The sequence below is a fragment of the Hyperolius riggenbachi genome, chromosome 3, assembly GCF_040937935.1.
Source record: "Hyperolius riggenbachi isolate aHypRig1 chromosome 3, aHypRig1.pri, whole genome shotgun sequence".
Classification (NCBI taxonomy): domain Eukaryota; kingdom Metazoa; phylum Chordata; class Amphibia; order Anura; family Hyperoliidae; genus Hyperolius; species Hyperolius riggenbachi.
Window position 1 is genome coordinate 322,040,035 of NC_090648.1, and position 18,279 is coordinate 322,058,313.

The 18,279-nt window shown below is 44.2% G+C and overlaps 1 protein-coding gene across 2 annotated transcripts in view; it reads left to right on the forward strand.

The window, feature by feature from the left end:
* Nucleotides 1-18,279, forward strand: part of DCN (decorin) — a 146,285-nt gene that overhangs the window by 63,126 nt on the left and 64,880 nt on the right. For both annotated transcript variants that reach the window (XM_068276814.1, XM_068276815.1), the window contains 2 exons: nucleotides 1,997-2,109; nucleotides 18,018-18,231. In XM_068276814.1, coding sequence (XP_068132915.1) covers nucleotides 1,997-2,109; nucleotides 18,018-18,231 — 327 coding nt within the window. The remainder of the gene's footprint in view (nucleotides 1-1,996; nucleotides 2,110-18,017; nucleotides 18,232-18,279) is intronic.

Below are 18,279 nucleotides of genomic sequence, written 5' to 3' on the forward strand. Positions count from 1 at the left end.
CTAACTTCATTAGCCCTAATGCCCTACCTAAAATGCTGCATCCCGCAGCTTAAATCGCTATAAAAAAACCCCAAAATCCCTGGGGGGAGATTTGGGCAGAGCTTCCTGTAGAGGCAGAGCTTTGAGCAGTAGCTCTGCCTCTACTCCCATCAATCGGCGCTGATCGCCGCCTCTCCCCGCCCCTCTCCTTCTTCTTTAATTGAGAGGAGAGCAGGAGAGAGGTGGCGATTAGCGCTGATTGACGAGAATGGAGGCAGAGCTACAGCCCAAAGCTCTGCCTCCCCAGCAGCAAAATCCACAACCAAGTAAGTCGCGGATTTTTGCCATGAGATTTGGGGTTTTTTATAGCGATTTCAGCCACAGGGATGTGGCGTTTTAGGAAGGACATTAGGGCTAATGAAGTTAGTTAAGTAAAAACGGGATTTTATGGAGACTTCAGAGTCTCTTTAAACTAAATTTCATGTGTACAGGTCTGGCTCAGTGCAGTAAAAATTATGGATATACCCTTCATTAGTTAATTTTGCAAATAAAATGGAGTAAATAACCACGTCCAGAAAAAAAATGTCTTCTGGACTTTATGTGGGGTAACAGGTCAAACAATGTGCCATCATATTAATATGCACAGGTCCACTTTTAGCAACAATTATATTGATGTTCCTGTAGCAGCACATTTCTGCATCCAAGGGCATAAAGTGATTATCCTGTTACAGTATTTATAGGGGACTTAAAATCACAGAGCGATATTAAAATGTTGGAAACCAAATGTATTTAAAGGTCCAAAACCCTTTTACTTTTTATTTTGTTTGATTTTGGTTGAATTTAACTATCACATCCCCTCCCCCTATCTGTTTTAACAGCCTGAGTCTTGGATTCACAATCCTTTCATGTAAGAGAATTACCCAAGAGAACTTATAAGGCTGTCATAAACAGAGATGGTCTATGAGAGGCAAATCATTTTGACTGTATGCAGATTTACTTTCTGCTGAAACCGATTGGTCCAATTTAAAGCTGCATACAAATTGCATCAAATTGTCATGCAAGTCAAAACTATTTGTATCTCTGTTTAAAATAACTTTAAAACATTGTATTTCCATTAATCCATATAAACAAAACAATGTCTATGTCTCCTTTTGATGTCCAAATGTATATAATCTACTGTTTACTCTCAAGATCAGTAAGCAAGATGAAGGTCTGCAGACACTTGCTCTTTTTAACCTTTTCAGACATGGGCGTAACTATAGATGAAGCTGCAGCAGGGCCCAGAAGCCACAGGGGCCCCTGGGGTGAGAAGATTATTTTCCCTGTCCTGAGAGACTGACATCTATGGGCACAGATAAAGAAAACTTTCTGCTCCCTGCACAACTGTTCTAATGACTACATCTGCTAAGCCACTGATAAGGAACCATACAAAGTTTTGTAGACAAAGATTTGTAGATAGTCCCTATTCAGTGTGCAGCAGGGTCTTGTGTTCAGCATTCTCCCTGAGCCTCTCTACCCCTCCCCAAGTGCTGTGTACTATAGTGGTGCTGCCAGAGGAGTCTGCAGAGCCAGTTCTGCTCCATCAGAGATGGACAGAGTGAGTGTAATAAGCTGAGGCTGGGACCACACTCGTCTGTCAGTTTTCAGTATGCGTTTTCTGCACACCATGTGTGTCTGAATGTGTGAAAACATGAAGGTTTATTACAGAAACTAATGTAATTGATAGAGAAAATGCCTGCAGTGCTTCACCGCTGTTTGTTTTTATCCGCATGGGGAAAACACTTTCAAGTGTGCACTAGCCAATTGAATAACATTAGTTCTCAATGCAGGGCGGGTGGCACATCCAAAGATTTGCGGGGAAGGGGGGGGGGGGCAGTGATTTCTAGTTACGCCCCTGGCAGCTAGCCGGTAAATTGTATCATTCCTACTGAAAATGTTCTGCTTTAACTGATGGCTAATATGATACAATACTGTAGCATTGACAACCTCGGTAACAAATAATTTTGTTTCCTTTTAGGACTGGACCAAGTGCCTAAAAACATTCCACCAGATACCACTTTACTGGATTTGCAGAATAACAAGATTGCAGAAATAAGGGAAGATGATTTCAAAAACCTCAAACAACTTCACGTAAGATATTTTTCATGTTAGTGATTTGTTAATCATGAGGGAACTAAATGTCACAATAACTTGATTTAAGGTGAAACTGGCTGGTTCGATTACAACAATTACAACAATTACAAATTGAAATCGACCATTTATTAGATTTGAGAATCATGTAATGCATTGCTAAAGAGGTCTTTTAACAGACGTTTAGCAGTGTGCTGCTTTTCTCAGGAAGAGACACAGAACATTTATAGTGCGCTTTTCTCCTGATGGACCTAAAGCGCCAGAGCTTCAGCCACTAGGACATGTCTTATATGCAGTAGCAGGGTTAGGGAGTCTTGCCCAAGGTCTCCTACTGAATAGGTGTTGGCTTACTGAACAGAAAGAGACAAGATTTGAACCGAGGTCTCCTGTGTTAGAGGCACAGCCCTTAACCAGTGCACTATCTAGCATCAAGCCTGTCATAGAATAGCTCTGGAGGAAAATACAAACAGATCGTTTATAATTAAAAGATTGGCCTCAATTCACTAAGCTCATCTCCTGTCTTTAATAACGTTTCTATAGTTATCACCATGGTGATGAGGCATGTAGTAATCAGGAATAGAGATGTAGCGAACGGTTCGCCAGCGAACGGTTCCAGGCGAACTTTGGGGGTTCGCGTTCGCCTGCACCAGGCGAACTTTTGCGGAAGTTCGATTTGCCCCATAGACTTTAATGGCCGCCGACTTTAACGGTTAATAGCAAAGTCCCCTTACATAGTAGAAACACCAAAATTGTTGCGAATGTTAAGTGGAATAGTGGGAACAAGAGGAACATTTTTTTTTCAAAAAGACCTTATACTTTTTGAAAAGAGAGAAATCGAGAGCCTAATACGGTGTAGTATGTCAGAGATACGAATGGAAATGAATAAGTGAGATGGTTATACTCACAAACATGGGTTACCGCTCAGGCAACCACTGTATAGGCAGGTGAGGAGATTAGACCTGTCCTCACTCAGGATTAAGAAGTCGCTCTCTGTAGATCAGAAAAAATGGGGTAGGATCACCCCTCCACCTGAGGTGCTAAAATTCACTGCACATTGATTGCTGTGTTTGTTGTCCCCGTTTTATTGCCTGAAGAAGTGGGTCTGTTCCCACGAAACGCGTTGCAGATTTTGGGGTACTATTGAATAAATGTATTTGTTTGATTTGATGACAGACCTTGGTGTCTAATTATTGAGGGGAAGTCCACCACTTTCCCTCTCAGCAATTTTTAACAATTTTATATCAATTTTATTCTGCTGGCGCCTCTGATCACCTACCATTATACTTTTTGAGAAAATCAATTTTAAAGTTTCAAAGTAAAATGAGCCAATTCATAAAAAAAAGAACAGATTCATTAAAAAGAACCGGATGATTCAAGAACTGTTAGTATAGCAGAGAATGCGTCCTGAGCAGGACGTGAAGCTGTCGGCTCGCTGCTGTCTCTCCCCACCTGCCTGCACCTGTCACCCTCACCTAGCCTGGCACCCAGCGCACCCATGGGTGCCAGGCTAGGTGAGAGTGAAAGGTGAGGAGGTGGGGAGAGACAGCAGGAGCCGGCAGCTATGCGTCCAAAAGGAGGCATTCTCTGCTATGTGGGAGGCGTCGGAGATCTTCAGTCAACTTAATTGAAGATCGCAACATAAGAGGATACAGTTCGTTGGATCGTTTACCGTGGATATTGGCGTGGGATTTTTTTTTAAAGGTACAGGTAAGTATTTATGGTTAATTTAGAATAATAAAATACTTTTCTCGTGGTTGTGTTTTTATTTTATTTAACTCTTTGTGGAAATGGGTAAAGGGTACTTTGTACCCCTATACTCATTTCTCCTGGGAGGGGCGTTGGCATCTGGGGTCCCCTTCTTAAAGGGGACTCCCAGATGCCACCATGAACCCCCCCCCAGGGAGTCGTCGCCCCCACCTCCTCCTGGGGCACCGGAGGTGGGGAAGAGCCCCTTGTCCATTCATTGGACAAGGGCTCCGGGGGGGGGGGGGAGGGGAAGGCTTGGCTGCCCCTCCCCCCCCGGAGCCCCCCATACCATGGACCATGCAGGCTGGTATAGCTCAGGGTGCGAAGCCCCAGTCGGCCGGGGCTCTGCATTCTGGCTATCCCAGCCTGCATGGGGGACAAGGGGTTACAGAGGCTCGGGAGGGGGGACCCCACGTCATTTTTTTTCATTTATTTCCCACATTCAGCACATAAAAATAATAAAAAAAAAAATATATATATATAATATAAAATATAATATAATATATATATTTTTTTTATTTTTCTTTAAAGGACTTACGAGGCCACAAGTATGAAAAAAGTTAAATACCATTTCATAATCCAGATCCATGGAGGACGCCATCTGCGCCCCCCGTTCATTCCGCCATGGCACCCGCAGTAATACCGGCCCCGGTCGGGTCCCGACCCCACCAAACGGGTCAGGTTCTCATTCCCCCCTCAATATGGCCGCCACAGATTGCCGCGGCTGCGCAGTCCGCAAAGATGTGATTGCGGCTGCGCAGCTCTAGGTCCTCCTCCCGATGCGTCTGATGTATGCACGCATATTGATGACGCGGCAGGAGGAGGCCCTAGAGCTGCGCAGGTGCAATCACGTCTGTGCGAACTGCGCAGCCGCGCCACTCTGTGGCGGCCATATTGAGTGGGGAATAACATATCCTGCAAATTTGGTGTTGCTAGGATGTAAGGGGCCTTTGCTATTAACTGCTAAAGTCGGCGGGTGATGATAACCAACCAGAATTATAGGGGTGCAAAAGTGTTGAATTCTGCCATAGGCTTCCATTAGGCTCCCTATTTCACTTTCAAAAATCTCAAATCTTTTCAAAGGGCAAGAGGTCATAGCCTAGGGTCACAAAAACCTATTTATTTGGGCAATTTCAATGGTAGTGATGCTGACGTACATAAATCGCAGCCATGGCCGTTAGCAACGTCTGAATTTCACGAAATGTCTCATGCAGGTAGAAGACATATTGTTAGACTTGGATTCCAAAGATGGGGTCCCTACATCTCTGCAAAGCAGACTTACAGGGGTGCAAAAGTAGTAAAATCCCCCATAGGCTTTCATTGGCTCCCTATTTCACTTTCCAAAATCTCACACCTTTTCAAAGGGCAATTGTTCAGCAGTGGCAAATTTTCTAGCATTGTAGGAACTGTTAGGGGGATCATAACTGGTGAGTTTCGGGCTCCTAGGCGGAAGAGGTCATAGCCTAGGGTCACGAAAACCTGTTTATTTGGGCAATTTCAATGGTGGCGAGTCTGACGTACATAAATCGCAGCAATGGCCGTTAGCAACATCTGAATCTCACGAAATGTCTCATGCAGGTAGAAGACATATTGTTAGACTTGGGCTCCAAAGATGGGTTTCCTACATCTCTGCAAACCAGAGTTACAGGGCTCCAAATTTGGTAAAATCCCCCATAAGGCTTTCATTGGGTCTCCTATTTACAGTTCCAAAATCTCACATCTTTTCAAAGGGCAATGGCTCAGCAGTACCAAATTTTCTAGCATTGTAGGAACTGTTAGGGTGATCATAACTGGTGAGTTTCGGGCCCCTAGGCTGAAGAGGTCATAGCCTAGGATCACAAAAACCTGTTTATTGGGGCAATTTCAATGGAGGAGATCCTGGCGTACATTAATCGCAGCCATGGCCGTTAGCAACGTCTGAATTTCACGAAATGTCTCATGCAGGTAGAAGACATATTGTTAGACTTGAATTCCAAAGATGGGGTCCCTACATCTCTGCAAACCAGAGTTACAGGGGTGCAAAAGTAGTAAAATCCCCCATAGGCTTTCATTGGCTCCCTATTTCACTTTCCAAAATCTCACATCTTTTCAAAGGGCAATGGCTCAGCAGTACCAAATTTTCTAGCATTGTAGGAACTGTTAGGGTGATCATAACTGGTGAGTTTCGGGCCCCTAGGCCAAAGAGGTCATAGCCTAGGGTCACAAAAACCTGTTTATTTGGGCAATTTCAATGGAGGAGATCCTGGCGTACATTAATCGCAGCCATGGCCGTTAGCAACATCTGAATTTCACGAAATGTCTCATGCAGGTAGAAGACATATTGTTAGACTTGGATTCCAAAGATGGGGTCCCTACATCTCTGCAAACCAGAGTTACAGGGGTGCAAAAGTAGTAAAATCCCCCATAGGCTTTCATTGGGCCTCTTATTTACAGTTCCAAAATCTCACATCTTTTCAAAGGGCAATGGCTCAGCAGTACCAAATTTTCTAGCATTGTAGGAACTGTTAGGGTGATCATAATTGGTGAGTTGCGGGCCCCTAGGCCAAAGAGGTCATAGCCTAGGGTCACAAAAACCTGTTTATTTGGGCAATTTCAATGGAGGAGATCCTGGCGTACATTAATCGCAGCCATGGCCGTTAGCAATGTCTGAATTTCACAAAATGTCTCATGCAGGTAGAAGACATATTGTTAGACTTGGATTCCAAAGATGGGGTCCCTGCATCTCTGCAAAACAGAGTTACAGGGGTGCAAAAGTAGTAAAATCCCCCATAGGCTTTCATTGGCTCCCTATTTCACTTTCCAAAATCTCACATCTTTTCAAAGGGCAATGGCTCAGCAGTACCACATTTTCTAGCATTGTAGGGACTCTTAGGGGGATCATGACTGGTGAGTTTTGCCACTGCTGAGCCATTGCCCTTTGAAATGGTGTGAGATTTTGGAACGGTAAATAGGAGGCCCAATGAAAGCCTATGGGGGATTTTACCAATTTTGGAGCCCTGTAACTCTGGTTTGCAGAGATGTAGGGACCCCATCTTTGGAATCCAAGTCTAACAATATGTCTTCTACCTGCATGAGACATTTCGTGAGATTCAGACGTTGCTAACGGCCATGGCTGCGATTTATGTGCCTCAGAATTGCCACCATTGAAATTGCCCAAATAAACAAGTTTTTGTGACCCTAGGCTATGACCTCTTCGGCCTTGGGGCCCGAAACTCACCAGTTATTATGATCCCCCTAACAGTTTCTACAATGCTAGAAAATTTGCCCCTGCTGAGCAATTGCCCTTTGAAAAGGTGTGAGATTTTGGAAAGTGAAATAGGGAGCCAATGAAAGCCTATGGGGGATATTACTACTTTTGCACCCCTGTAACTCTGGTTTGCAGAGATGTAGGGACCCCATCTTTGGAATCCAAGTCTAACAATATGTCTTCTACCTGCATGAGACATTTCGTGAAATTCAGACGTTGCTAATGGCCATGGCTGCGATTAATGTACGTCAGAATCACTGCCATTGAAATTGCCCAAATAAACAGGTTTTTGTGACCCTAGGATATGACCTCTTCAGCCTAGGGGCCCGAAACTCACCAGTTATGATCCCCCTAACAGTTCCTACAATGCTAGAAAATTTGCCACTGCTGAGCAATTGCCCTTTGAAAAGATTTGAGATTTTGGAAAGTGAAATAGGTAGCCTGATGGAAGCCTATGGCAGAATTTAGCACTTTTGTACCCCTATAATTCTGGTTGGTTATCATCATCACCCGCCGACTTTAGCAGTTAATAGCAAAGGCCCCTTACATCCTAGCAACACCAAATTTGCAGGATATGTTAAAAAGATAGCGGGAAACAATATTTAAAGGACTTCCGAGGCCACAAATGTGAAAAAAGTTAAATACCTTTTCATAATCCAGTTCCATGGAGGACGCCATCCGCGCCCTCCCGTTCATTCCCCCATGGCTCCCGCAGTAATACCGGCCCCGGTCGGGTCCCGACTCCCGACCCCTCCGAACAGGTCAGGTTCTCATTCCCCACTCAATATGGCCGCCACAGATTGCCGCGGCTGCGCAGTCCGCACAGACGCGATTGCACCTGCGCAGCTCTAGGGCCTCCTCCTGCCGCGTCATCAATATGCGTGCATACATCGGGCGCATCGGGAGGAGGACCAAGAGCTGCGCAGCCGCAATCGCATCTATGCGGACTGTGCAGCCGCGGCAATCTGTGGCGGCCATATTGAGGGGGGAATGAGAACCCGACCCGTTTGGAGGGGTCGGGACCCGACCGGGGCCGGTATTACTGCGGGTGCCATGGCGGAATGAACGGGGGGGGCGCAGATGGCGTCCTCCATGGATCTGGATTATGAAATGGTATTTAACTTTTTTCATACTTGTGGCCTCGTTAAGTCCTTTAAAAAAAAAAAAAAATATATATATATATATATATATATATATGTGTGTGTGTATATATATATATATATATATATATATATATATATGTATATATATATATTTTTATTATTTTTATGTGCTGAGTGTGGGAAATAAATGAAAAAAAAATGACATGGGGTCCCCCCTCCCGAGCCTCTGTAACCCCTTGTCCCCCATGCAGGCTGGGATAGCCAGAATGCGGAGCCCCAGCCGACTGGGGCTTCGCACCCTGAGCTATACCAGCCCGCATGGTCCATGGTATGGGGGGCTCCAGGGGGGGGGAGGGGCAGCCAAGCCTTCCCCTTCCCCCCCGGAGCCCTTGTCCAATCCATGGACAAGGGGCTCTTCCCCACCTCCGGTGCCCCAGGAGGAGGTGGGGGCGCCGACTCCCTGGGGGGGGTTCATGGTGGCATCTGGGAGTCCCCTTTAAGAAGGGGACCCCAGATGCCCACCCCCTCCCAGGAGAAATGAGTATAGAGGTACAAAGTACCCCTTACCCATTTCCACAAAGGGTTAAAGGAAATAAAAACACAACCATGAAAAAAGTCCTTTAGTTTTCTTAATTAACCAGAAATACTTACCTGTACCTTTAAAAAAAATTTCCCACGGCAATATCCTCGGTAAATGATCCAATGAACTGTATCCTCTTATGTTGCGATCTTCTATTAAGTTGATTGAAGATCTCCGGAGCCCCCCATCCACATAGCAGAGAATGCATCCAAAAGTCCTTTTGGACGCATAGCTGCTAGCTCCCGCTGTCTCTCCCCACCTGCCTGCCTGCACCTGTCAACCCCCACCTAAGCTGGCACCCAGTGCAGGTGCACTGGGTGCCAGCCTAGGTGGGGGTTGACAGGTGCAGGCAGGTGGGGAGAGACAGCAGCGGAAGCCAGCAGCTTCACGTCCTTCCGAGGACGCATTCTCTGCTATACGAACGGCACCTGAATGAGCCGGATCTTTTTAATGAATCGGTTCTTTTTTATGAATCGACTCTTTTTTTTACTTTAAAATCGATTTTCTCAAAAACTATAAGGTCTTTTTGAAAAAAAAATTTTCCTCTTGTTCCCACTGTTCTTCTTAACATTCCCAGTAATTTTGGTGTTGCTAGCTTTTAAAGGGGCTTTGCAATTAACCATTAAAGTCGGTGGGGGTATATTTTCCCACGCTCAGAAGGAGGATTTACATTGAAACTTTAAAATTGATTTTCTCAAAAACTATAAGGTCTTTTTGAAAAAAAAAATTTCCTCTTATTCCCACTGTTCTCCTGTTCTCCTTAACATTTTCTGCAAGTTTGGTGTTTCTAGCTTTTAAAGCGGCTTTGCTATTAACTGCTAAAGTCAGCGGGCGCTTAATTTTCCCATGGTCAGAAGGAGTTACTTTAAAATTGATTTTCTCAAAAACTATAAGGTATTTTTGAAAAAAAATTCCCCTCTTGTAGTCACTGAAAGATCTCAGGTGTTAGACATCTTTTCCATCACTTTTGTGGCCAGCATAATTTTTTCTATTTTTCAAAGTTCGCCTCCCCATTGAAGTCTATTGCGGTTCGTGAACTTTTCCGCGAACCGAACCTTCCGCGGAAGTTCGCGAACCCGGTTCGCGAACCGAAAATCGGCGGTTCGCGACATCTCTAATCAGGAAACATTTTACCTCAGGCAAACCTAAAGTTAACTCTTCTGTCTTTAAGTTAACTCTTCAATCCTTAAAATAACTCCAGAATTCTAAAGTTAAAGACAGGCTGTAATTAACTGCGTGTGAAAATAACTACAGAGGAGGTAACTTATTTACAGAGGAGGTAACTAAACTACAGAGGAGGTAACTTAAGGAATAAAGAGATAAGATACCTCTCTCACTGTGTGGTGGCAAGTTATCTCTTGCCTTATTATCTCCAGCATGATCTTAGTGAATTGAGGCCAATGTCTTTTTCCATTTATGTATGCTGTAATGGCTGTGGCACCACTATATATTAAACATTCCATAGAGCCAGCACAGCACAAAGTGGAGGGTTGTGGGTAATTTGAGACCTCAGCCACTACACAATAGCTGTGGTTGTCTCTTTTGAGTTGGACAGTGAAGGGATAAGGAGGTGTAAGGAGTATTCTGGTATAAACTGACCACATTTGTTACACTAATTTGTTTCTTTGGAGAGTTTACAGCCCTACAAAAGGTAACACACATTTGCATACATGCAATACCGAAGGAATTACCGGTAACCCAAGTCTAACAACTGGTTATAAAATTAATCTAGCTGTCCAGTAAACTTATTATCAAATGTACTAAAATATCCCCACAATGGAAAGACTGATGAAAGACTGATAAATACAGCCCCTCCTCCTCTAAGAGGCTTCCCCCTCCCGGGCTTCCCCCTTCCGAGGTAAGTACCCCCGAGGGGCTGTTTTTTTTCATTACATATTACCTTTAAAGAGAGCCCGAGGTGGGCTAAAAAAAAAAAAAAAGGTAGAGTACTTGATCCACAGGACTGAGTGGATAAGGTTGCTGCAAAAACCGCCGCTCCCTTGGGCCGCAATGTCGGGGGAGCAGCAGGAGGCAGCTCAGGAAACCCTGTAGGAATGCCCCTGGTGGGCTGTAATGATTGTGGAATCGTCTCCGTGGTCAGCGCACCAGACGTGCGCTGACGCGGCGGATTTCCTCCACAAGCGTATTATTGAGGACACCCAGGCTAGGTGCTATGCACCTGCAGAGGGAAATTCCTGTCGGCAGGTGGAGCTGTGGAGTGCAGAGGAACAGCTCCTCTGCCCTACCACACACGCCAGACAGGAATTGTATGAAGGGAAGAAACGCAATCGCAAGAGAAGCGATTGAGAGTGAGCACAGAGACAGATTGTGTGTGTGTGCATAAAATTAGTCGCCAACCCGCGACTGTGCACACACCACAGCAGATAAGAAGCAGGAACGCGATCGCGAGAGGTGCGATCGCCAGACGTGACACAAGGTTACAGCAAGGCGGAGCACGAGAGTAGCAAAGGCACAGCAAATAATACAATAAGGAGATACGGAAAATAACAAATGCTAGCTAACCGCGAACACCGCACTCATTCGCAACAGTGCACGCGGTTATGCGCGGTCTCCACGTGATAAGCACAATAGAGACAAGCACGCCTAACTAACCATTAACAGACAAACATGAAACAGAGGACGCGAGCGCTTGCTTAACGGTTACCTCACCGAGCCTCCAGCAAGCGCAACAGACAAGACACACACACGAAAACAGGGACAAGCGACAGAAGGATCCCCAGCGCTAGCTAAAAGTGGCTAGCGCGATCCCAGAAGACAGAACAGAAGGATCCCCAGCGCTAGCGAAAAGTAGCTAGCGCAATCCCAGGAGACAGAGTAGCAGAACAGAAGGATCCCCAGCACTAGCGCTAGGGCGAGTGCGATCCAAACACACAGCAGACAGAACAGATGAGGTAGGCAGAAACAACCGCTGTTCCAACCTACACTCCAGACTCAATCAGAAGGATCCACAGCCGCTAACGCTAGGGCTTGTGCGATCCAAACACAAGACAGACGGAACAGGCAAAACAGATAATACAACCTGACTGGGCTAGAAGGGGAGCCTAAAGCAACCCCCAGGAATTAACTATACTAGATAGCAATGGCTGACACTCCAGCAGTGTCCATCAGGAACAGACCATGGAAGGGAAATGTCCAGCAAAGCATTCTGGGAGCAGAATGCTTTTATAGTGCCAGTCATCAAAAGAAGGCAGGTAACGGATTTGCATGACTAATGTATGCAAATCCCTCAGCAACACAAGCTGCACAACTGACAGAAGGTCTCCTTTCCAGAGTCCTGCAGCAAGCAAACCTAAACCATGGTCAAAAGGCTGCCTGCCTGTGCAGGCAGCTGAGCGGATTCTCACATGGGCATTTTAAACAGGGAATTCCTCTCCCCTCTGTTTACCTCTGAGTTAGCAACAAATCTTGTCACTAAACTGGGGGGCTATAGCGCAGTGGTGGGGGGGGCAGAGAGCATTGGTGGGGGGACACAGAGACATGTCATTAGGCAGAGAACATGGCTCTGTGTCCCATCTGCCCCTGAAGATCCACCTTGTTTTCTTTTTAACCATTTCAGCCGCCCGGACGTGATCCTCACGTCCAGACGGCTGCTCTACTCCGGTGCCGCACTTCGGCGTGCTCCCGTGCGTGATCGCGGGTGCCCCCCCCATGCCGCAGTGCTGTCCCCCGGTAGCCCTGGAACATGGATACCGACCACCGATCTGTGTGTCCCCAGCAGGGAAACCAAAGCTCTCTTACTAGGGAAAAAAAGTTTCCCCATCCTCCTTGTGCTTCCGGTGGTCGAGAAGCACATGGAGAAAAAAATAAACTCAAGGTGGCCATCTTGTGGCCAAATAGTAAAACTACATCAACATACATTTTACATAAAAATTTACACATATAATAACATTAAAAATTAACTGTTTATTTCCCACGTCAAAATATTACCCAAATAAAATTTTTCATGGAAAAAAAATTACAATTAAAAAAAAAAACATAAATAGTTACCTAAGGGTCTGAACGTTTTAAATATGCATGTTGAGGGGGTATACTACGAACATTTTTTAAATTATAAGCTTGTAAATAGTGATGGACGCAAAACGGAAAAAATGCACCTGTTTCCAGCGAACATTGGCTGTTCGCGTCTGTTTGCGAACATATGGCGTGTTTGACCTGCCCCCCTATACATTATAACCAAAAATGTACCCCTCACCCCAGAGTCAGCAGAGACATGGCAGCCAATCGGCTATTCCTCCCACTTGGACTGCCCACCCACCTATCAGAAATTCAGCATGGCAGCCATTTTGCAGTCTGTGTTTGGCTTCTGTGCTAGGCAGATCAGAGAGAGTGTGCTGCTGACAGGGAATAGTGTCAGTTAGCAAAGTAGAGGAGGCCATAGCAGATTGGCACTACAGCATATGGAGAAACAATGAGCTGTTTATGAATGGATTGAACATGTATCCTCTCTATTAGTGCTGGCAGCGTGTTTTACAGCAGTGCCAGTGCTTCCCTATCCTTCAAGTACTATAGCATTAGTTAGGCCTGTGTTCTGTGTCCCCTCAGTGCAGATTCTTGCTGCTACCACATTGTCCTGTTTTTCTTGCTATTGTATTGCTGTTCTGTGTGTCCAGTGCACACGTTAGCTGTTGGAGAGAATCCTGCTGGTCCTAGTAGTGCACTGACTAAATAACCCAATAATTCTTCATCACCACTACTGGCACATAATATCTACTACTGCCCTGGATAAGGCCTCACTGGCAGGGCCTATATTTTGAGGTGATTGTTGCACATAGCATAAATCTGTCACCTGCGTGAAGTGACAATCAGTTCCTCCCTGGCAGAGTTTTTTTTTTATATTGTAATATTGTAAAAAAAAAAAATTAAATTTACAGGCAGGGGCATGCCACACCGCAGGGGTCAGGCCACACCGTAGGGATCGTGCTGCTCTGATTTCCTTTGGCCCTAGCATATTGCCCAGTGTTCAGAGGCCACATACCTTGAACTCACAAAATGCCACAGAAGTAGTTGACTGGCTTACACGGCAGCACACCCCATCTCTTACCACTTCTGCTAGTAACCTTATCGCAACACCCTCATACTCCTCTGATATGGGCACTCCACAACACGTCACTGAACTACCTCAACCCAATCATAGGGGCTAGAAAACCGCAACCACCTGCACTCCCAAGAACATGCAGACAAGCACGGCGACCACTACACACCACTACAAAAAGATTGCCGCTGAGAGGACTAACATTTACTTCCTGGAGGTGTCAACTAGTAAAAAAAATAATTTGCTCTCCTGACGCTATCACTAAAGCTCTTTACAGGTGTTTGTGGTGCGATAAATGTGGCGTTTCAGCTGTCAGTGGAAGCCGGGCATAACCTTTACACTACCTGATCGATGTGTACACATGCTGGACGTTTTAAAGCACTTTATTCCACCAATTGTGGAATGCAATGTGATTTCTGCCCTTTAGAAATTAAAACACGACTCTAGGTCAACTATGTAATTTTTTGTGGGGCTTTTGCCATGGATTCCCCTTCGGCATGCCGTGGTCCAGGTGTTAGGTCCCTTTAAACAACTTTTCCATCACTTTTGTGGGCAAAAACAGTCACTCTAGGTTTTAGAATTTGGCTGCCCATTGAAATCTATAAATTCACGTTCGCAAGCTAAAAATGTAAAGTTTGCCTCATCACTAGTTAGATGTATTCATGTGTTTCAGTTTCAATTCAGTTATAAATAGTTCAGGGAAATGGTTAGTGTAAACCAAAAGTTAGGGCTGTTTACACTTCAAAACACATTTGCAAATGTGATTGGGCTTGCGATTTTGCAATGCAAAGTTTCGGTGAGTTCGCTTTGTGATTTCCTTCTGGCACCATGACATTTCTGATCCCGAAAAATCACAGCACAAATGCAATGCATTAGTATAAAATATAATTTCTATTTCATTGCAAAACGCAGCACAATGCTGACAGTGTAAAAAAAAAACCTTAAAAGGGGTAAGTTAAGGCCAAGTAAAATATTAGTATTAAAGTGGATCCGAGATAAACTTTTACTCATTGCATAATTGTGTTCCTTTCATATAGTTTATAGGGCATTCCTCAAGCCAAATACTTTTTTTGTTTTGTTTTACTACTCTAATTCCCTATAAACTAAACAAGCCTCGCCCACATTTTTCACAGTGCCTTAGCATTTTCAGACAGTAGCAAGGGCTTACAGGAGATCAGTCTGGGCAGGAGGAGGGGGAGGTGTTACTAGCCATTGATTTCAGAGGCAGAGGGGAGGAGGGAGGAGGAGAGGGGACTGGATTTACACAGAGGCAAGCTGATATCTCCTGACAGCTGATAGCAGCCTGTGACAAACAGAACATGGCTGCCCTCATTGTATCACAGGAAGAAATAATCATATTCTGTTGAAACTGTTTGCAGATAGATATGCTGTGTAAACTATCTAAACTTTAGGTAACATATATAGACAAGTTACTTGTTATAGTTAGTTTTTCATCTCAGATCCACTTTAAGGTGGCCACTAATGATACAATTTGCTGAATGATCAATTACGATCAATACTTCTTATGAACAATTGTAAATGATTGTTTGGCACCACTAATGGACAAAAATCTCATAACCAATCCAATCAGATTAATGAAATCGATCCGATTTTCAGGTTCGAGCCTTTCAATCTGGTTTGGTTAGGAGACTTTTGTCCATTAGTGGTCCTAAACAATCTTTTACGACCGTTCATAAGTAGAATTGTTCCTAATCGATCATTAGGCAAATTGTATCATTAATTGCCTTGTTTAAGGTGGCCACTAATGATCCAATCGTCTTTATCCAATCTTACCAAATATATGTAGTATAAGGGTAATTGAGTGAATATTACCTAGAAATGGTAAAATTGAATGAAAAAGATTGGATGATTAGTGGCCACCATTAGTGTGATGATTTTCTCAGTGAAAGGATGAAGGTAATGGTTGAACATTTTGGAAGGAAGGTCTCTTGGTTAGTAAAAAGGTTAGAAGTACTGTACTAAAATTATCTAAACATAATACAGTATGTTATTTCTGTTTCTGAAGGTTCTGCTTGTATGAGTACAAACAGCCACTAGAGGGAGAATCTTTAAATCTGTCAATGCAATATAGCACAGCAAGCTGCAAAAATATAAACGCCACGTCAGAGTTTTCAGTCATAACTCAAAAAAAAAATACATATCCATGTACATTTACCTATAGCTTTCCTTTAATAGTAAGATAAATGTATATAACGTTTAGTTGGAGTGGAGTTCTGTGTTCTGCTATAAACTCATAGCTTATATTAAATCAGTCATTGCAATAGATTTTAAATGCCTCTTTGTTAACATGCAATTTTCTTTGAAAGATAATTAAACCATCTTGTTTTCCCCTGTAATGAATGATGTGTTTTGCTATGTGTTTTGAAGAAACTCTATTGACTTCTTCTACTCTTCCTGATTGTGTCAACAGTTATATACATTTTCCTCTTTCCATCGTAGAGACAGCAGAGAGCGTAGCCTGTGGCGATGGGGCAGTGTCGTGACCAGCGAGAGCGGCGGGTAGTGCAGCGGCGCTTTACCATACCTGTAATCTCTGGTCCTTAAAGAGACTCAGAGACAAATGACCTAATAGATTTATACATACCTGGGGCTTCCTCCAGCCCCATCTACATGGATCGCTCCCACGCCGCGTCATCCGCTGCCTCTATCGCCGGTACCGGGTCCCGTCACTTCGGCCAGTCAGGGCCAGTTGACCAAGCAGGGTGCGCTCCCTCCATACTGTGCAAATGCTTGCGTAAAGCTGGCGCCGTCGAGATGGAGGGAGTCCCTGTGGAAGCGTACAACTGCCCATGTCCGGCGGAAGTGACGGGACCCGTTACCGGCGATAGAGGCAGCAGAGGACAGCGGCGTGGGAGCGATCCCTGTGGATGAGGCTGGAGGAAACCACAGGTATGTATACAATCTTTTTCATTTTCCCGTCTCTGGTCTCCACTAAGGGGGCAGAGACTGCTGGTACGGAATTGGTTAAGAACATCTCAGCTGATAACTAATATTAAATACAAATTAAAAAGTTATATCAGAAGTGTAATTCATATTCAATGGCATATCAAATAAAAATTAATGGAGGCCTTTAAATTCATACTAGTAATCTCATTTGGCAATCATTTGACAGACTCTCTCCATAGGATTGACCAGATGTTTACACTGTGCAGCACTGAAAGGTTTGATTTTTTTGCTAAAACCAAAGATAAGATACTAAGAGCCCCATCCAATTTACTTTGCTCCTTGGAGATCATTTTTCATCTTCTGTTTAAAATAACTTTTCAGCACTTTGGAATTGAAAAAGTACCACAAAATAAATGAAAAACTATTGTCCCAATTATTCTGAGTATTTTTTTCCTTGCTGGATGCTTAACCTCCTTGGTGGTAATCCCGAGCTAGGGTCTGGGCGGAAAACCACAGCTAAGTGTAGTGATCTGGACCTCTGCTCGGGGTAGCCGGGGGAGGCTGTATGCAGAGCAATGTGCGCAGTGGGAGCGTTTCTACATACCTCCCAGGGATCCCGACGTCGGCAGGCATTCTTCTTCCTCTCCTCCGGGGTTCTGCTTCCTGCTAGTGAGATCGCCGGCTGTCGTCATGACAACAGCCGGCAATTTCACTTTAGAGTTGCAGCACCACCTGGAGGATGGAGGCTTAGCTGCAGCGCTGAAGCCAGGGAGGTGAGTGATTGCTGGACTGCTGCAGATCTCCCTGGCAGCATGATTTTTTCTAGGTTTTAGGGTCTGAAAGGGTGCAAAAACCGCTTTTAGACCCTAAAATCCAGAAAGAATAAGAATGCCAAGGAGGTTAAAGGGCATTTTGTTGAAAAGATGTGAAAATATCTAGGAGAAAACATGAATTGGACAAGATCCTACATGATTTAAAAACACCTCACTATAAAACACAATGGGCCCGATCAAATTCACTCTGCCTCCTTAGTTTTCTCCTAGGGAATATTTTCACATCTGATCAAAAAATGCCTTTTAAGGCACCAGCAAGAAAATACTTTTGACAGTACTTTTTCACCTACATTTTGGCATATAGAAGATAAAATTGTTTCTGTGTTTTATTGCACAGACCAACAAAGACATCATCACGACAATGCTATTATAATCAAATATTATTTTTTCTGAGTTAATGATAATTACTACTTTGTTGTTGTCATGTTTTGTTGTATAGGCACTCATTCTCGTAAACAATAAAATCAAGTCAATCAGTCCTGGTGCATTTGCTTCTCTTACAAAACTGGAACGACTTTACTTATCGAAAAACAGCTTAAAGGAACTTCCCACCAACATGCCCAAATCTCTTCAGGAGCTTCGTGCACACGAAAACTTTGTAACCAAAGTAAAGAAGAGTACGTTTGATGGATTGAATAACATGATTGTCATTGGTAAGTTTAAGTTATTATTAAAAATGTTTCAGCAAACAAAGTAGCAGC